This window comes from Pelobates fuscus, chromosome 5, assembly GCF_036172605.1.
Source record: "Pelobates fuscus isolate aPelFus1 chromosome 5, aPelFus1.pri, whole genome shotgun sequence".
Taxonomy (NCBI): domain Eukaryota; kingdom Metazoa; phylum Chordata; class Amphibia; order Anura; family Pelobatidae; genus Pelobates; species Pelobates fuscus.
Window position 1 is genome coordinate 57,546,922 of NC_086321.1, and position 19,732 is coordinate 57,566,653.

The following is a 19,732-nucleotide window of genomic DNA, read 5'->3' on the forward strand; positions in this document are numbered from 1 at the left end:
TTTTACAGAATGGCGACATATGCCGATTAGATTTTACATTTCGTTACATCATCATTTTTGAATGTTGTGAAGTAGGGTAGGAACAATGATTAGATTATCAGATTATATTACGATTAGATTATTAGATTGTATTTATCATTTTCTGGGCTGGGAACTATCATAACGATAAGGAAGCATAATAAATGGAAATACATTATGCGTTTTAAGACCTATAGGATAAACCTACATCGCAATTATTACATTTTTTCCATGATATATGAGGGTTTAAATGGGATTTCCTCAAAATTCCAAAAGGGATATATTAATGTTTAGTTATTATTACCTTTGGGCCATTCCACTTTTACTTATTGGGCTTTAACAAGTGTCGGTACTATTTATTTCACATTGGAATTTCTGGTTTAGATTATGCAAGCGTATGTTTAATTGCTTGTCCCATTTGTCATATATCTGGGTAAGACCTTGGCATTCGAAGCCCAAATACCACCCTAAGTGTTTAGTAAGGGGTCTGTGGTTTTGTGGAGTGTGCAATTAATGAAGTGAAATCTAGATTGTGATTAAACCCTCTAACTATAGGTCCATTAATTTAGAAACATGTTTTTGCAGCAAAGAAGGAAATCTTTTCATATGTCATAAAAAGGCAATCAAAGTAGTTGCTATTTTTTATATAGTTGTTATTTTCGCGTCCCTTTGTCTATTCGTTTTTTATAATCTTATCCAGCAGGGCATCCAAAGGGTGTCATTTTGTACATTGTACAAATAAATTGGAGTGAGATGTGTGTTTTTTTTTGTTTAATCTCCCACAAGCCTTTTAAATTCACTGTGGGTTATTTGATCCATTTATGTTTATAAAGCGTCAGTCTTGAACGCGAAACGCGTCCAGTCTCCTTCTAGGTCTTTACTACTTTTCCTTCCATTCTTTTCAGGTGTAGGGATCTCTGGTTTGCAGTATTTGTATTGTGGGTTTTTTTTTTTTATGTTCTTTTGCATATTTATTAGTGAATCCTTTTGACATGTGAGGACTGTTCTCTCTTCAACCATGTTGTGTATTGCATAAATAAACCAAGTATTTCTAAGGATCTGCCTCGTTAAAATTGTCTGGATTTACTGCAAGTGCAGTCCATATTTGATTTTGTTGACTTTACAAATATATATGTTATCCACGTATCTGATCTTTTGTGTTTTTAATACAGTGTTGCACATTATTAGAAAATATCTATATAAACAAAAGTTTCTTTTGGATGCATAGAAAGCAAAGGTATATCATATAATGTGTTATACTGTATACCTTCCTAATATAGCTGCAAAGAATCGACCTAAGGAAAAAATATTGGTAATGTAAAATATACATTTTTGTACTTTCTCTAAACAGCTATGTATACAATTAGTTGTTTCCTTCTATTTTCATATAATAGCCATGTATGTGATGTCAAACCTAAATTTCTTGTTTTCTTATTTTAAAGATTTCTTGAAAAAATATTTTCTTTTGTAAAAAAAGGTCTGAATGATATTTTAAGAAAACAGTGTTCAATGATTAATGTAGGAGGTAAAAGTATTTTGATCAAAGGAGATGCCTGGTTGCCATTTTGAAATCAAGAAGGTATTTTTCCTTGTTTGTGGTACAATTATGAGATGTTCCAAACTGGGTTTTGTGCTTTCTTTGGGATCAGCAACAGAGGTTCACAAGTTCAAGCAGTGCTTAGTTAAAGAACAACTGTCACATGAAAACTATTTTTCATATAATAACCCTTTCATCAAGTTTTTTAAAAAAATGAAAAAACAAAAACAGCAAGGTCCTTCAGCCATACACATGCACCTTGGGTCAAACAGTGCTTGAAAACCGACTGTTAGTCTCTATGGTCTTCCATGCTTCACTCCCAGCACAGAAGCAGGGATGACTATAGAGACTAACTGTCTATTCTCAAACAATGACCCAAGGTTCATGTATATGGCTGATAGGTCTTGTCATATACTTAAGGTAGGGATGAGTGTTTTTCATTTTATTAAATATACTTCATTAAAAAAAATCTATATCCTTTCAAAACGTGATGATAAGATTATTATATTAAAAATAGTTTTGTGGTTACAATTGTCCATTAACAGCGAGGTAACCTGAAATAGCTGCCAATGGACCGTTCTAAGTGCCAGGCCATAATGTCACTCTACTATTCACAAATTAAAGGTTAGGCCCAAATATGATTTATCTCATGTTCCTTTAAAAAAAAAGGCAAAAAACAAAAAACAGAACAAAAACAAACAAACTTCTCATTCTTAATATGGTAGCATTGGCTCTTTCATACTGCTGACCTAAAAACATGTTCTGCTGTTCTTTTCACACAAGTAATTAAATATTTAATAAGGTTAATATTATTCATATAAATGATTAGACCGAGCTAATCGGTATATTATAATTTGTATAAATTTACCTTGGTCATCTTAAAAGAGAGAATATTTTTCTGCTTTTCAAGGTAAATAAAATATAATATATATGAACAGGTCTTAAAACTTCTCACTCATCACTAGCCATTATCTAGTAGAAATTCACCCCTTGTAAGTGTGCCATGAACCCTCCAGGCTTCCACTGGTGAATAATTTGTGAAGTCTGGCTAGTTGCATGGGACTTGACTTGTAATACAGTTTAATCATCTAGTAGCACTAGTGTAGTTATCCCCCCCCCCCCCCCCCCTACCCACCTAATGTGTCCCTGTTGAATTATGAGGTTATAACATGGTCTGGTCTGTGGGCAGATATGGCCTATGGAATATGACTATCTAGAATTTTAAGAACTGTGGCTGAAAAATACAAATTGCTACTTTAACCCCTTAAGGACACGACGTGTGACATGTCATGATTCCCTTTTATTCCAGAAGTTTGGTCCTTAAGGTGTTAATGGCGCAATGATTTTCTCTTTTACCATTCATACCAGATGGCATCCATATATCAAATTTAAATCCGCAGCTCCATCTGTTTTACAAGATGTACGATGCAAATGTTACATAAAATACCAAAAGAGACATGGAACACTGATTGTGGGAAAGTATGTGTGTATGCGCATGTGTCTGTGTTTGTATGCACATGTGCTTTCAAATACCAGCACTTCTTGGGCTCTGTAAAGGTTTAATTACACTACTTTAATCCGTGGCTCCAGCTGTCAAGTCAAACAAAAAATCATACAACTGACAACAGCTGAAGTAACATATTCCTGATCTACATGGTCTATGGGATGGTGCAAATAGGTCCCTCTAGAACAGCAATGCCTAACCTTGGCAAAACAAAGCTTGCCTAAAATGTAGGCAGGTAGATCATTGTTTGCAAACATCTGCAGTGCCATTTTGCAGAAAGGAGCATAGGTAGAAGTGTGACCTGACTCCCACCTTTCTAATATGTTGTGAAATAGTAATATGTTGTCTTCTTCAAGATCAGGTGATGTGACTAGAGAAGGATTAATATCCCTCAGGAACCTAGAAGGCTACCAGATTGGGACCCCCTTTGTGACTAGAGAAGAATTAATATCCCTCAGGAACCTAGAAGGCTACCAGCTTGGGACCCCCTCTGTGACTAGAGAAGGATTAATATCCTTAGTAACCTAGAAGGCTACCAGCTTGGAACCCACTCTGTGACTAGAGAAGGATTAATATTGCTCAGTAACCTAGAAGGCTATTAGCTTGGGACCGCCTCTGTGACTAGAGAAGGATTAATATCCCTCAGGAACCTAGAATGCTACCAGCTTGGAACCCCCTCTGTGACTAGAGAAGGATTAATATCTCTCAGGAACCTAGAAGGCTACCAGCTTGGGACACCCTCTGTGACTAGAGAAGGATTAATATCCCTCAGTACCCTAGAAGGCTACCAGCTTGGAACCCCCTCTGTGGCTAGAGAAGGATTAATATCCCTCAGGAACCTAGAAGGCTACCAGCTTGGCACCCCCTCTGTGACTAGAGAAGGATTAATATACCTCAGGAACCTAGAAGGCTACCAGCTCGGCACCCCCTCTGTGACTAGAAAATGATTAATATCCCTCAGGAATCTAGAAGGCTACCAGCTTGGGACACCCTCTGTGACTAGAGAAGGATTAGTATCCCTCAGTAACCTAGAAGGCTACCAGCTTGGGACCCCCTCTGTGACTAGAGAAGGATTAATATCCCTCAGTAACCAGCTTGGGACCCCCTCTGTGACTAGAGAAGGATTAATATCCCTTAGTAACCTAGAAGGCTACCAGATTGGGACCCCATTGGGTCCAAGAGCAGTTACCCAAGGTCAGCTGAAGGGCCACATGTTTCCTTATTCCTGTTGTAGATAAAGAAATATAACTATTTGGAATGAAAACAAGTTGTATCTTTTTTTTTTTCCCATCTGAAGTTATAATTCGCCTTACTAAGAATGGGAAAAGTTTTGAAATGATTTCTATGAAGCCTTTTGGAACCTCATTACATATCCTCACCAGCAAATTAACAGAACATGCATTTGCATATATTGACACATAATGATGCCACCACATATATCAGTTCAATCTTTATACACATTTCCTCTACATTATGAGCACAACTAAATCACTTATTTACACACAGCTAGTCAGAACATTATTTCAGCAGTGAGATAACATACAAGGCATTATGTTTAGTATGTTGAGTTTCTAACTTACTATTTTATTTATAATATTAAATACCTAAAATAGTCCTTACAGAGGCAATGTAACCTATACATGTAATATGTCTGTGGCCTGTCTCTAGCCCGATGATGATTGATGGGTACTAGTGTCTCTGGTGGGGGCATATTCACGAAATTCTACATTACGAGGAATTGAAATTTGAATGACAACTTTTATGCTAAAATTGCTGATGATAAACAATTCTCCAGTCCAACTATAATCACAGCTTGGCTAGTTTAGCCTCAGATTTGCTATATGAATTTCAATTTGCTACAATACTGAGTTTAGTGAATAGCTGCCCTATGTAAATTCCTGGAGCTGTGTTAACATACAAGGCACCCAGAGTTCATTATCGAGTAGTTGAGACAGTCTATTGCACATGTATCCTGGTTTAGAGCAGGGATTCCCAACCTAGTCCTCAAGTACCCCCTAACAGTCCAGGATTTAGGGATTACCCAGTTGTTTCCAAGATGTTTTGAGAAAAAAAAACCCAAAAGAACGCTTTAGACAAAATAGGGTAATCCCTAAATCCTGCATTGCTGGGGGGTACTTGATGACTTTGTTAGGAATCCCTTGTTTAGAGGATGAGTGATAATTCAAAGTTGCAATGAATAGACCAGGTATAGGCAACCTTCGGCACTCCAGATGTTGTGCACTACATCCCTCATAATGCTTTTACACCCATGATGCTGGAAAAGCATCTTGGGGGGTGTAGTCCAAAACATCTGGAGTGCCAAAGGTTGCCTATGCCTGGAATAGAGAGTAATTGGTGAAAGAGGATCTCTCTTATCCATATCCAGGAATATCCATAAAACCCCCTTCCCTGTCTCCATCTCTTTTAATAGTAAGTATCTAAGTATGTCTCTACTATCTGTTTTTATTTTGAAGCTAAACTGGTGGCTTTCATAACTGTGGCTCCAGGACCTGGCTCCAGACAGTCATAGAAACTACAAACAGGCCATCACACCCTTACTATATTTCTCCCTGGTAGTCCTCTCATTCTAATCCAGGTTGTTTTAAAGTTGAGAGCATTCAGCACTGCCAATGACTGAGCTGTACATAGCTACATACATGCATACATTTGATACTAAGTCATTCTGGCATGATCATGCAAAAATACAGAATATGAATGAGGCCAAAACCATCACGTGTATTAAAAATGTATTGGTGTTTAAAGTGTCCCTTTAGAGCTTCAGCTTCCCTGATTTGCCAACATTATGACTAAGAGCATTATGGGAGATGTAGTCCACAACACCTGGAGTGCCAAATGTTGCCTACTCCTAAACTGGAGGGTGCTCCTCCTAAACTGGAGTGCTCCTCTTTATATGAAATGTGATCATATTCCAAGATCCCTCACTCTAGCTGTAATTGAATACTTTGTTTCCATGCTGAAATAAAATGCATATTACATATGTAAAGACATTGATTTGTAATGGGTCCTACTGAAGGTATGTAGCGTGTCAATTCTGCAAGGAAGTACTATAACTGCTGCCCTGGAGCAGTCATTGAACCTGCCCATCCCTTCTACTTTTTCTTCATATAGAAGTAACCACTCTCTGTCCAAATGCCACCCATCTGGTCCTACGTTCCATCTCTTTCTACCCTCATATGATGATGTGTTTGGAAAGGATGAGCACTCTAGGTTCCCAAACAACCCATGTTCCCATGTCTAAAAACACAGTGCCAATGCAAGTTACAGACTTACCAGTCTGTGCCTTCAGCCAAGTACCTAGGCCCCAATGGTTGAGATATTTGTAGTTGGTGGCTGAAGTCAAAGCCTGGGCGTAACCGGTGAGGATGGACAGACATGCGCTCCTGAGTCCGCCTGTGAGAGAATACAGACTCACTGGTTAGGAAGACATCAAAGGGCATGTGAGGTATACTATATGTTACTATATGTTGTATTAAGCCAGACTTGACTTTATTTGTGCATGCAAAAACATAAAAGAAGAAGATAAGAGTTCAAAGTGAGAAGAAGGAGGTTAAAGAGACTGTCAGGACTGCATTACAGCCGAGCCCACAGTTGCTATATGTAAAACCAATTGATGGCTTGTCTCTAAATAGCAGAAATAAGAACAGAAACAGTCCAGTAATAATTTAATGGTCTTCATCAAACTTTTGCAAGTCATTGAACTAGTACTGGACCATCTCTTATCTTCATGCAAATTGTTGTTGGTTTAATTGGTACTAGGGTCACAGTAACCTCCATTGCACAAAGAAAGCAATTTGGTTGAGTGCACTCTCCTAATTGAATAGAAAAGCTGAAAACTGCTCTGTGTTGCCTGGAACTCTGCTAAATTTAATGTAGCCACACAGTCCTGTATTTTTACATCTGTACTAATAAATAACTTCCCACTAATTCCTCCCTAATCTAGTTTCAGAATCAAGTCAATACTGAAACCAATTCACGTTATGAAAACTTGCACAGTGTTTGCTGTCTGTCATGTAGACAATTAACAATACATTTGTCTAGGTTAAAATTTGTAAATAGCAGCTCTAATGAAAAACTTTGAGTTATCAAAAAAAAAAAAAAAGATTAGTTGTTAATTAATTAATTTTGGATTCATATATTACTTGCAATATAAAATCTGACATTTTAAAGGGACACTATAGTCACCAGAACAATTACAGCTTATTGTATTTGTTCTGGTGAGTGGAATCATTCCCTTCAGGCTTTTTGCAGTAAGCACGGTCTTCACAGCCTATGGATAATTCCACTGGCCACTCTTTAGATGACTACTAGAGGTGCTTCCTGTGGAAGTGCTGCACAGTGTGTAACACTGCCATTCAGTGTCTCCACCCTCTGCATGGAGAAGCTAAACTTTCCTCATAGAGATGCATTGATTCAATGCATCTCTATGAGGAGATGCTGATTTTCCAGGGCAGTGTTTGGCTTCTGCTGGCTCTGCCCCTGATCTCCCTCCTTGACAGTCTCAGCCAATCCAATGCTTTCCTGTGGGAAAGCATTGTGATTGGCTTTGAACAACACTTCTGATGATGTCAGCCAAGTAGCCAGCAGCAGTAGACTGGAATAAAAGTACGATTTTACTATATTTTTTACTATATTTACGGAGGCAAGGGGGGGCTAGATAGTGGTTTTAACACTATAGGGTCAGGAATAAATGTTAGTGTTCCTTTAAGGTTTATTCAGGAAACATCAAGTTGCAGAGAAATAAAAGCCAGATTGAAAAACAAATCACTTATAGTTACAGATTCGCTACTGCCTATATTTTGCAACTTGGTCTTCAATTCACTACAAATTGATGTTTATTGACTAATATATATATATATATACTGTGTAGCCCATAACTGGCAAGATCTACTGACATCAGCATGATTCAGTGGAGCTAATGTCATAACGTTTCTCCAAACGAAATCCACTTGTCTCTGTACAGTTGTCATTATATGAAAATGGAAAATAGCAACTGGATATATTCATACCATTGGCAAGGATAACCGAGGCAAGCCAAGACCGTTGCCACCTGTTATAATGTGAATTAGGAGAGGCCGTCTGTGAAATTCCTTTTCCTAGATGTCTTGTAAAGTGAGGAAAGTGTGCTGGGAGCAGGGGGGAGATTTAATTTCTCTATGCCCCACTTTGTCCCAGCATTTGCAATGGAAGGTGTAATGGCAATTTTATTTATCCTTCTCAAATTAACGGCAGTGTTATTTTACATGCATTTACCTTATCTGACATTTAATGTAAATTACAGCAGGGGGGAGTAAATGCTACAGCTCTCCATGATGCAGAAATTAGCAGCAAAGAAAAAGATTTTATCTGCCAAATTATAGAAGCAAGAATTGTAAAAGAAAGTTATTGCACATTATGTAATTTGCTAACTTAATGGAATAAAATCCATTTTTAGACTTCCACGATTAACTAAACATTAAATGGCCTTGCAGACATTTAGATTAAATGCATCCCTAGCCAATACTTAATTTTTTTCCAAGGGAGAAACTTTTAACCACTTAAGAATCACATGACGGTTGCTATGCCCTCTTTCAGTGCGGGTTTTAATGCCGTCATGCAGTAAAATTACCAGGAGGGTGAAATCCCTGCTGATACCAAGGAGCACCATGTATCAATGGATATTTGAGGGTCCCCTCTGTCCGCTGGAGCAACAGTTAGTGGCCCCAGAATGATAGATGTCAGATGTCTCATAAAGACTGTGTTGGATTTTCACTAAGGGGTAAAAAAAGGCTCTGTCTATGGAGAATTCCACGAACCAGTGTTAAACTCTCGCACATGTCCAATGGTACAGCACTGACACTGGAAGATGAATAGCCAGGAGCTTAACTGGACCATACAGAAGAAGATGGTGGTAGCCGTAAGTGGAAGGTTCGGGTAAGTAAAACTCACTTTTACTTGCACCCCATGGCTACCTCACTGCACACAGCAAAGTGACAGAGTTGCTTTAAACGTCTGAAGCAAACAAGGAAAAACGATTCTGCAAGCTCTAAGGCTAAAATATTGTTTTACATCCAATGTAACGCTGTGAAATACTCGGTTACATTGGACGATGATATAGTCCTTCAATTGTGACACAAAATATATTCTGTGTTACTGTGATTTGAAATAATTGGGCTAACGTGATTGGCATAGCTTCCTCTTACAAAATCATTTGAATGTTGCAGTTCTAATTTACAGCATGAAAGTAGACATGACAAGGGTTCACCATACTTAGTAACTATATACATATAGTAAAATACAGGTAGTTGTGAAGGTTAGAGTGTCTCTTCAAATCCAAAGAAGCAAATGTAATAATCTATGGAGTCGTTACAATCTATGCTGGGTGACTAGCGTGAATTCTGTGTGTTACGAGACTGTACTACATAAGCAGAAAAGACTGATAATCGCCCTGCTCTTGCTTTCTCCAGCCAGACACTACCAGACCGATGGCCATGATCCGACCAGCTGGTTGTCTATCTATGCAGGTAATATGCTCCAATGCAGCCTGTCAATTCAAGCCCATCGCATGGAACCATTCATCGGCTCAAAACTCAGCCACGGCCGGTCAAATATTTAACCAGGTGGCGATTCTACATCTTGCCTTGGCGCTATTTTACCAGATAGGGCATTCAGGGACGAGCTATCTGAGGATACCTTATATGTGGGGTTTAAACACATGTTTTTGGAGATGTTCTGTTAAAGCGCACGGTGGTTTGGAAGTTAATTAGGTTAGTGGTACTTGATCTAGTTATCTCCCAGACACAGAAGCGTCTGGATGGAATCTACATTGATTCCGTTAATTACTCCATTCCGGATGGTCTGTGGATAAATGTGTGCAGTGTAACCCAATACAGCAATCCTGGTTTCACCCTTCTTCAAATTTCAACTGATGTTTGGTGGGCTGCTACATATCACTGAACACTCTACTGGAAAAGGAGAGAGGCTTTGGTGGAGATGCTCTGGTTGAGTATTGGAGCTCCGCCACACTGAGCAAATGTTGCCCGTTTTGACTGTGGTATCACCACTAGAGTCACCACTAGAGTCACCACTGGTAACAATTTATAATTGAGTGATTTGTGAGGAAAGCTGCTGGTAAGGTATACAAAACTGGCACCAATGTTCTGTAATGAGTATAAAGGAAATCAATGACAAATAAATTGCTCTTGTCAAGGCAGGAAGCAGTTAGTGTATGAATAAGGGTTTTGGCCTTATGGATGACAGTAAACTATATTCTAAAGCTGGATGTGGTAAGGTTTGGAGTCTAGATATGAACAATGAAAGAAATAAATACATTAAACGAAATAGAGCCAAATCAGTGAACAAATAGAGCATGGCTGATAGTAGCACTATTGAATAGAACAGACAGAATTAGCACATACAAGTAAAAATGTATCTGTCTGTCTGTCTATCCATCTACCTGTCTGTCTATCTGTCTGTCTGTCTGTCTGTCTATCCATCTATCTATCTATTTGTATGTCTGTCTATCTATCTATCTGTCTGTCTATCCATCTATCTGTCTATCTATCATCTATCTATCTATCTATCTATACATATATCTATCTATCTATTGTCTATATATCTATCTATCCATCCATCTATCTATCTATCTATCTATCTATCTATCCATCTATCTGTCTGCCTATCATCTATCTATCTATCTATCTATTGTCTATATATCTATCTATCTATCTATCTGCCTGTCTGTATGTCTATCTATCTATCTATCTATCTACCTGTCTGTATGTCTATCTATCTATTAGCTGTTGGAACCCTTAGTGAACCTTTCATATATCCTTGAGAAAAATAAGTTCCACTTACTGTGTAACAATACCTTCGTCACTACCACTGGAGTTTGTTGAAAACCAGCAAAAATATAAGTTCCCTCCCAGGTTTCTCTTGATTTGATACCAACTTTCTGTTACTAGTTTTAAGGTAAAGACAATACATTCCTTGTTTCTTCTGTTCATTGTAACCAACTACCTCAATTATCATCTGCTGACAAAGATAATAGCATGATGCTGACATATTTACCTGCAATATAATAAACATAAAAAACCCTGGTGATTAGAGGCATTAGATCATTTTCAGACACTGTATAGGAAATGTTTGAGGAGTAAGCTTTTAGTAGGTTTTGAAACTAAAAGGATATTCTCCCTCCGAACTCTAACCATCGAGTAGCTACCTCACTATTTGTTCTGCCATGACATTAACACAGGATCTGATGTGTCTATTAAATTAAACTCTTTCTGACACATTACAAGTTATGATCCCCACAAATAAGTTTCTACCCAAGTTCTTTCATGAAAGGGTTTAATAGCAGCAGGGTCTAATTTCAATCAAAGGTTCCCTGGACACATATATTGGAGGTCTGCCTTAAACCGCTCATTCTGTCTCACAAAAGGAACATTTTAATATTAAAGATTTCATCTATGGTAAGGAAAAGGCTCAAGGGAGGAAAGGACAGGAAAAATATGTGGTGTGGGTACGTGAAAAGTTGAACACAGGGAGACATTTCACCATAACAGATCGGCTCTTGTAATGTTTGTATTATTCCAAAAGGATGACACTCTAGCAGGAGCCTAGAATGTGTTTAGAGTTTTAATGAGTAGAGATAAAACATACTATTCTCACACACAGCATTACTATACTTTTACTTGTTCACCTAAAGACAGCCGACAGATGTGAATTACAAAGATACAACTCACTAATGCATACATTCAATAACACTTGAAGAAACACTATCCTAAACCAAGATTGGATCATTTACAGCCTTTTGGAAATCATCTGACTTTGGGGGAGCTAATGGGACATACTTGAATGTCCAACCTTGGTCTATTCAAATGTCCATCAGTCTTGGTTTAGAAAATATTGTTTCAGGGATTTAGAGATATACTATTAACTCACCTGGGGTGTGGAACAAGCCTTCGGTGCTGGGCTTCAAGGAGCTGCTGTTGAAGGAGGTATTGCTGGTGTAGGGCCTGAGGTAGGAAGGACGGTCCTGCTACCTCCTGGAATTGTAGTCCAGGCAAGGGTGGCAGGGGCTGGTGTAGTGGTCCATTATGCTGGTGGGCTGGTGCCATGTGTGAAGCCATTCCTTGTTGTGGCTGGACGGGATGATGATGAAGAGGGAAGTCAGCTAGCTGAGGTTGAGGACTCAGATGAAAGTGACGACAGGAGGTAGCATGAGCATGCTGAGATCGCTGAAATGGGGCTCCTGCAAAATGAAAAAAATAAACAACATTTGGTAGTTCAGCCGGTATGGAGACAAACGCATTATAAAACAGCTATGCATTCCTTACCCTCTGGGCTATCAGAAAGCAATAAAGTGAAGCAATGTTGAACTCATTCTTTCCCAGTTCTGAATTAGAATTTTCAGCTCAACTGTCACATAGAAGCATTATAAATAAACCTCTTACGAACTCTATGTTGCACTTCATCGTACATCGGAAGTCTTTTGTAATTAAAGGAACATGCCTGCTGTAATGGTTATGGTGCCAAAAGCGCCCTGGTACCTGGCCAGGATAAATAGTCAAAATGTTTAAGAACAGTTTAACAACTTACCTGAGTCTCCCAGGTACCGGAAGCCTCCTCCTGAGCAGCCTGGATGCTTTCTGCTCTGAGTCAAGCTCAGTGGAGTAGGGATTAGCTCATTGGATGAGAGCACTGTAGTGGTTATGGTGCCAGGAGTGTTCCTTTAAAAAACCTTATGCCAAGATCGACTGTCCTGCTTATTAAGCTTTGGCAGCTCTAGGCAGCCCTGCAGTTGTTAAATGAGTAAGACTTTTTTCATTTTAGAATTGGATCTTATTATTTGTATTATTGTTAAATGCTAATAAACAGAGGTTAATCAACAAAGAATACCAATACAGCATAGCTAGAATTGTAATCTGGTAAAGTAGTTTTTAAGATATCTCAATAACACATTGAATTATCTATCTCTTGTGCTTAGAATTTAATATTTCCCAGAATGCACCTGACAGCCTCTTCCTATTGGCTGCCTATTTTAGATACTGGTAAAGCTTTGAGATTTGCTTTGCAACCGGTTCAAAAATAAAAGTGCGAGTTGGAATATGTCAGAAAAAAAATATCCTTATGCATTGTTTTAAAAAAAAAATTCAATACGAAGAGAGATATGAAGAGAATTGTGGTTTGCTCCTCTGGGAAATAAGATGTTTCTTGGAGGGTTTTAGGAACTCTTTAACATTTAGTTGAGATTCAGGAATAAAATGGAAGCCTTACTACAGAATAGCTCATGTTCCTATTTAATGATTGCAAAGGAACCACCGTGACCGTGTTCTGTCTATGCCTACCAAGCCAGCTGGAAATCTGAATAAAATGTGTAGAGGTTGATACTCGGCTTATCTGCTTTACTCCTTTGAAAGATTTGAATAAAAAGAAAATAAGACATGCCTTTTACCGGGACAGCTGGTAATAGGGTAAGATTTGTTTAGACACCAAAGGTAGCCCAACAGGTAACTCAGCAACTGTTATGGAAGTACAGCTGTGAGAGCATTACAGCAGATGATAGTGGTTGAAGGATTACTCATGCATACATGCAGACACATACAATATGTATTAGCATGCACACATATAGAAACACACACAACATTGTTCTTCTGAGCTCTACACAGCTTAGACTGTTTTTTTTGTTTGTTTGTTTTGTCTGTAATTCTTTGCAGCTTGCATTTTTCTGTGACGTGTGAATGGTCTCTTGAATTGAGACTTTAAAAAAAAATAAAGAAACACACAACATGTATTACCCGGCATACACACAGATACACACAACATTTATTAACATGCATGCACACAAAAGCACACAATATTAATTCACATGCACACAAGTAGACACAAATGCAATTTTTATTTTCATGCATAAAAAAACATTAAATCATTAGTCAATACTATTCTAGCAACCTTCTTTTCTACCCTACCCTTACCTTTTGTGTCACATTACCCCACTCCCTCTAGAATGTAAGCTCATTGAGCAGGGCCCTCAATCCCTCTGTTCCTGTGCGTCCAACTCATCTGGTTACAAATACATGTCTGTAAGCCCTCCCATTGTACAATGCTGCGGAATTTGTTGGCGCTTTATAAATAATAATAATAATAATTGCATGGGAGAACTGGCTAGAGTATTGTGGACTATAGCCTCAAACCAGGTGTTTAGGGATACCAGCTAACATAGCATGACTGAAGCTGTATGCCGGATTGGTTCAGGGCTTTTGCTAGACCGACACTGTGCAGGTTCTTGCATTGACTGGTGGTCTGTGCTCTTGGCACTCTGTAGATTTCTCCAAGGTAACTGATGAAGGAACCCCACTCAGTTGTCTCGTTGAAGAGCCGTTGGATGTTACCAAGGTAGTTTATAAAATTAACAATTTCTCTTTAAATTAGCAAAATAAGACAGAGGGGGCATGCTGTTAAAGCAATTTGCTTTGAAGTGGAGTATTCCTTCGACATGCAAAGACACTCAACATTATTAACACGTGGAAACAAAAATATAACGTATTACGGTAGATGCAGTAATGCATAGTCAAAAACTAAATTTACTGCTACCAAGTATAATAAGGTAGGCGGATAGGACAGTGGACTGCACTCAATAAAAACTCCAGGTAATTTACTATATTTATAACTTTTGTGTGTCTGGTAAATCAGATCAAAAGGATTAGGCAATTTTTCACATTTCAAGCCATATGCATGATGTCTCCCAAAGTACAAACCAATATATGGTAGAGTAATATTGCTTGGTATGTGTTTAATTCATGGACCCAGAACATATCCTGTAATTCCAGATGGAGGGAGCTGGAGAGAGACAGAGCAAGAGAGAACAGATTGATGTAAATATAGAGAGAATTTGTGGGGAAAGAGGTGGACAGAGATGCAGAGAAAGACAAAAATGTAGAAAGAGACAGAATTGAAGATGAAGAGAGGAGTGGTGAGAGAGAAAGAGAAATAGAGACATTGTGACGATGTAGAGAGAGGGAAGGAAAGAGTAAGAGCTGTAAGAGTAAAAAAGAAAATCATAGAGATAGAGAATAGATGGGAAGAGAGACAAGCAGTGGGGGTTGTTTAGAGAATAATATGAAACAATGGAGATGTGAATAGAGAGATGCAAAGTGAAAGAGATAGCGACGCACTAAGAGACAGTTGAAAAATATCGATAACCCTTTGTGTTTCTAATTTCTGTTGGCATGGGCAGATTGTGTTATGTGGGTACTTTCCTGAACATTTCCAGGGACATAAATCTGCCCAACAAGGTTCCTGGGTGCACATGTTCTACAGGCAGTCTCTATAATGTTTTTAAAATTCCATGTTCTTGTTCAGTCGTATGTACAGTTCATCTTTCTGAGCCAAGAAAACAAAATTCAATCCAAGCCAACAGACGTTTCTTATCGGAGAGAGATCTAATTTAACCCAGATATTTGGCCACGAAGTATGGCTACATCTGTAGTAAATAAGCCTATTCTGTTTCAGACACTTGTCTTGACACTGATGAAGCACGATTACTATGCTTTTGGTAACACGTTTTGTTTATTTTCTTAAATGAATAGTCTCTGTGCAATTTCCTTCTTTGACTTTGACATATTGCAATGGCTCAAGACTTCTGGGCCGAAGAGCCGACTCAAGGGAAATCAAGAATCCCTCACGGCTGTTAAACTACGATGTCCATAGAAAATGTATACATTGATTTCCATTCTCTACTTTGGCTGCAAAAAAATTAAAACAAAGTAAAATCTACTCACCTTAGAAGGCAAAAGTCTAGTACCAACAGTGGCCAAGAGGACTGGTTGCTCTCTTTATTGGATGAAAAATAAAATACTATTGTTGACAAGTGGCGTTTGGAGACTTTTTATGTCTGAGTAGGGCTGCCATTGCACATAATCACTACATCTTTCGCTGACGAGCTGACGAGCAGTTCTTCTGTCACACGTTGGCCTTTCATCTCGGTAAGGGGGAGTGAACTTCACTTTGTTCTATGAATTAAAATATGGATAATTTTGTTGCAGTCTTGGTAGAATGTTGAGATCAGTGGACAAGTTCTCCTTGAAGTTCAACATCTGGTGAGGGACACATTAGTTCCCCTGTGTAGACACATCTTGAGCCCTTGCAATCTTCAAATTTCAAAGAGGCTCTATCCAGTTTGAAGACTCGTTTTCTTCCCAAGTGAGGCTGACAGTGTACATTATCAATCCATCTTCCATGTATGGTTGCCATTTGGTTACTGGCTATTTATATTTTCATATCTAGAAATTACTTACTCCCAGAGATCAAGAGTGACCACCAGTGGATACCATTGATACCAAATTATTTTGTTAAGAAATGTCAGTGTGAGTAAATACCTATATAAAATACCATTCCCTCATTAGATATTGTAATTTATCTTAAACCCAAGAAACTAATAAACAGAATATGGCTGTGAGTATTAAAGCAAATATGCACTTTTTAACATATATCATGTTTATTCGCTGTAGTAAAAAAGTGTTATCCCTTTAAATTAAAATCAGAAATATTCCAAATGTCTGGAATTGAACTTAAGTTAAATATGTTATGGCTACTGCAACAGTAAGTATAGTTGTTAAAACTTAAATATTTATTCACTCGCGGAACCTGTGAGCAATTTAAAAGGCTTATTGATAAAGTGTGCTGTGAGAGGGTGATATAGTGATATAACATTTAGTCTGACACATGGAAAACTGCTGGATAAAGTACATACCTATTGTGAACACAGAAAAATATACTAAATATTAATGGCTGGCATCATTTAATGGAGACGGAGAAGGCAATCGGTACTTCTCAGATGGAGTACAGCAAGGATCAAACATCCAACCCATGGCTAAGGCTGATGGAAAATTGAGAAACACTATGTGAATAAATCCAGGTTTATCAGCCACTTATTAAGCCCATGGATGTCATCGCTAATAGAAATTAATTAGTACTTAAAATCAAGAAAAGTTTAATCGCAGATTCACTAGTCATCAGCCGCATGACATTTTGAGTATAATGGCAGATTTATTCTACTGGGAACTTTACATTCACAATTCTGCCACTTGCTCATCTAGCCTTCTTGGCTGGGAGTGATGGTAGCTGTCGTTCAAGTTCTATGAGTGAAGGAATCATTACAAGATCCAATTCCTTCACTGGGTTTTGAACCTATCACTTCAAACTACATGCCAGATGTTGCTTATTATAGATAACAATCTTTGGCCCTGCATCAATGCCTGCCGCAGTAATTCAGTGTGAAGTTGGTTATTGAATACAGGCAATATTTGCTATAGATTTTAACCCTTAATGACAGGTAAAGGGCGGCTGCTGAATTTTTACCATCTCCAGTGGAGATTAATAGGAAATCCTAAATGCTAAGTAACACCTGGTTTCCAAGCTAAATGGTAAAACGTACGGCCTGTTACTATTTCACTAAAATTTACCCATGCCTCATCTAAGAGTAAATCGATATAGACAAATCAACAAGTACAAATTGTTAATACATCCTGTATTATAAAAAATCATTAATTTCATATTTAAATACATTTAATCACTAAAGGTTACCTATAAGCATGGTGTATTTAGTTTTTAAATAAAAGACAATAAAGGACTTATTCAGTCAATTGTGTGCGCTGAGCAAACCTTTTATAGTGTGTGGAGTTGCTATACATGTTAAAGGAATAATCCAGTTCATAAAACGGTAATGGCTGAAGGTGGTGTGTATCAGCTGAAGCGGACCCGGGTAGTATTGCATCTACAGGCTGTTGGTATTAACATAACGTAATGGCTGCTGTTTATCGACAAATATGGAGACAAGCCCTGTGTCTTTCAACTTATAGCAGACAGGTTATTAAAATTTACCAATCCGTCTATCAATCCAAAGACTGATGGGAATTTATCACCTCCTTAATTAGGAAATTAATTGGGTTTGTAGCCCCACAACAATGGCTGCTGTATGTGCAGCTCCTCCTTGAAGTTTGGAGGTTGAGACATTACACAGATACTTGTCCAAGGCCTTTGTTTAAATTGAGGAAAACACCTTGGGCATTCTAACGCTTACACTGTGAATTATTACAGATAGGTAGGCAGACAGAGAGACAAACATATGTGGATGGATGGATAGATAATAGATATATACAGTATGTCACAAAAGTGAGTACATTTCTCACATTTTTGTAAATATTTTCATGTGACAACACTGAAGAAATTACACTCTGCTACAATGTAAAGTAGTAAGTGTACAGCCTGTATAACAGTGTAAATTTGCTGTCCCCTCAAAATAACAACACATAGCCATTAATGTCTAAACCATTGGCAACAAAATTAAGTACACCCCTAAGTGGAAATGTCCAAATTGGGCCCAATTAGCTAATTTCCCTCCCAGGTGTCATGTGACTCGTTAGTGTTACAAGGTCTCAGGTGTGGATGGGGAGCAGGTGTGTTAAATTTGGTGTTATCGTTCTCATACTCTCTCATACTGGTCACTGGAAGTTCAACATGGTACCTCTCTGAGGATCTGAAAAAAAGAATTGTTGCTCTACATAAAGATGGCCTAGGCTATAAGAAGATTGCCAAGACCCTGAAACTGAGCTGCAGCACGGTGGGCAAGACCATACAGCAGTTTCACAGGACAGGTTCCACTCAGAACGGGTCTCACCATGATCGACCAAAGAAGCTGAGTGCACCTGCTCAGCATTATATTCAGAGGTTGTCTTTGGGAAATAGATGTATAAGTGCTGCCAGCATTGCTGCAGAAGTTGAAGGGGTGGGGGTGGTGTGGTGGGGGTGGGGGTGGGGGGGGAAGGGGTCAGCCTGTCAGTGCTCAGACCATATGCCGCACACACCATCAAAACGGTCTGCATGGCTGTCGTTCCAAAAGGAAGCCTTTTCTAAAGATGATGCACAAGAAAGCCTTTAAACAGTTTGCTGAAGACAAGCAGACTAAGGACATGGATTACTGGAACCATGTCCTGTGGTCTGATGAGACCAAGATAAACTTATTTGGTTCAGATGGTGTCAAGCGTGTGTGGCAGCAACCAGGTGAGGAGTACAAAGACAAGTGTGACTTGCCTACAGTCAAGCATGGTGGTGGGAGTGTCATGGTCTGGGCCTGCATAAGTGCTGCCAGCACTGGGGAGCTACAGTTCCATGAGGGAACCATGAATGCCAACATGTACTGTGACATACTGAAGCAGAGCATGATCCCCTCCCTTCAGAGACTGGACCATAGGGCAGTATTCCAACATGATAACGACCACAAACAAACCTCCAAGACGACCACTGCCTTGCTAAAGAAGCTGAAGGTAAAGGTGATGGACTGGCAAAGCATGTCTCCAGACCTAAACCCTGTTGAGCATCCTCAAATGGAAGGAGGGGGAGTGCAAGGTCTCTAACATCCACCAGCTCTGTGATGTCGTCATGGAGGAGTGGAAAAGGACTCCAGTGGCAACTCTAGCGAACTCCATGCCCACGAGGGTTAAGGCAGTGCTGGAAAACAATGGTAGCCACACAAAATATTGACACTTTGGGCCCAATTTGGACATTTCCACTTAGGGGTGTACTCACTTTTGCCACTGTTGCCAACGGTTTAGACATTAATGGCTGTGTGTTGAGTTATTTTGAGGGGACAGCAAATTTACACTGTTATATAGACT

At 38.8% G+C, this 19,732-nt stretch overlaps 1 protein-coding gene across 3 annotated transcripts in view; it reads right to left on the bottom strand.

The window, feature by feature from the left end:
* The window catches only part of ARK2C (arkadia (RNF111) C-terminal like ring finger ubiquitin ligase 2C), a 103,297-nt gene that overhangs the window by 23,770 nt on the left and 59,795 nt on the right, over positions 1 to 19,732 (bottom strand). For 2 of the 3 annotated variants that reach the window (XM_063453884.1, XM_063453883.1), the window contains exons 2-3: positions 12,000 to 12,309; positions 6,351 to 6,470 (exon numbers count right to left, since the gene is read on the bottom strand). In XM_063453884.1, coding sequence (XP_063309954.1) covers positions 6,351 to 6,470; positions 12,000 to 12,309 — 430 coding nt within the window. The remainder of the gene's footprint in view (positions 1 to 6,350; positions 6,471 to 11,999; positions 12,310 to 19,732) is intronic. The other variant, XM_063453885.1, reaches the window with a different exon arrangement.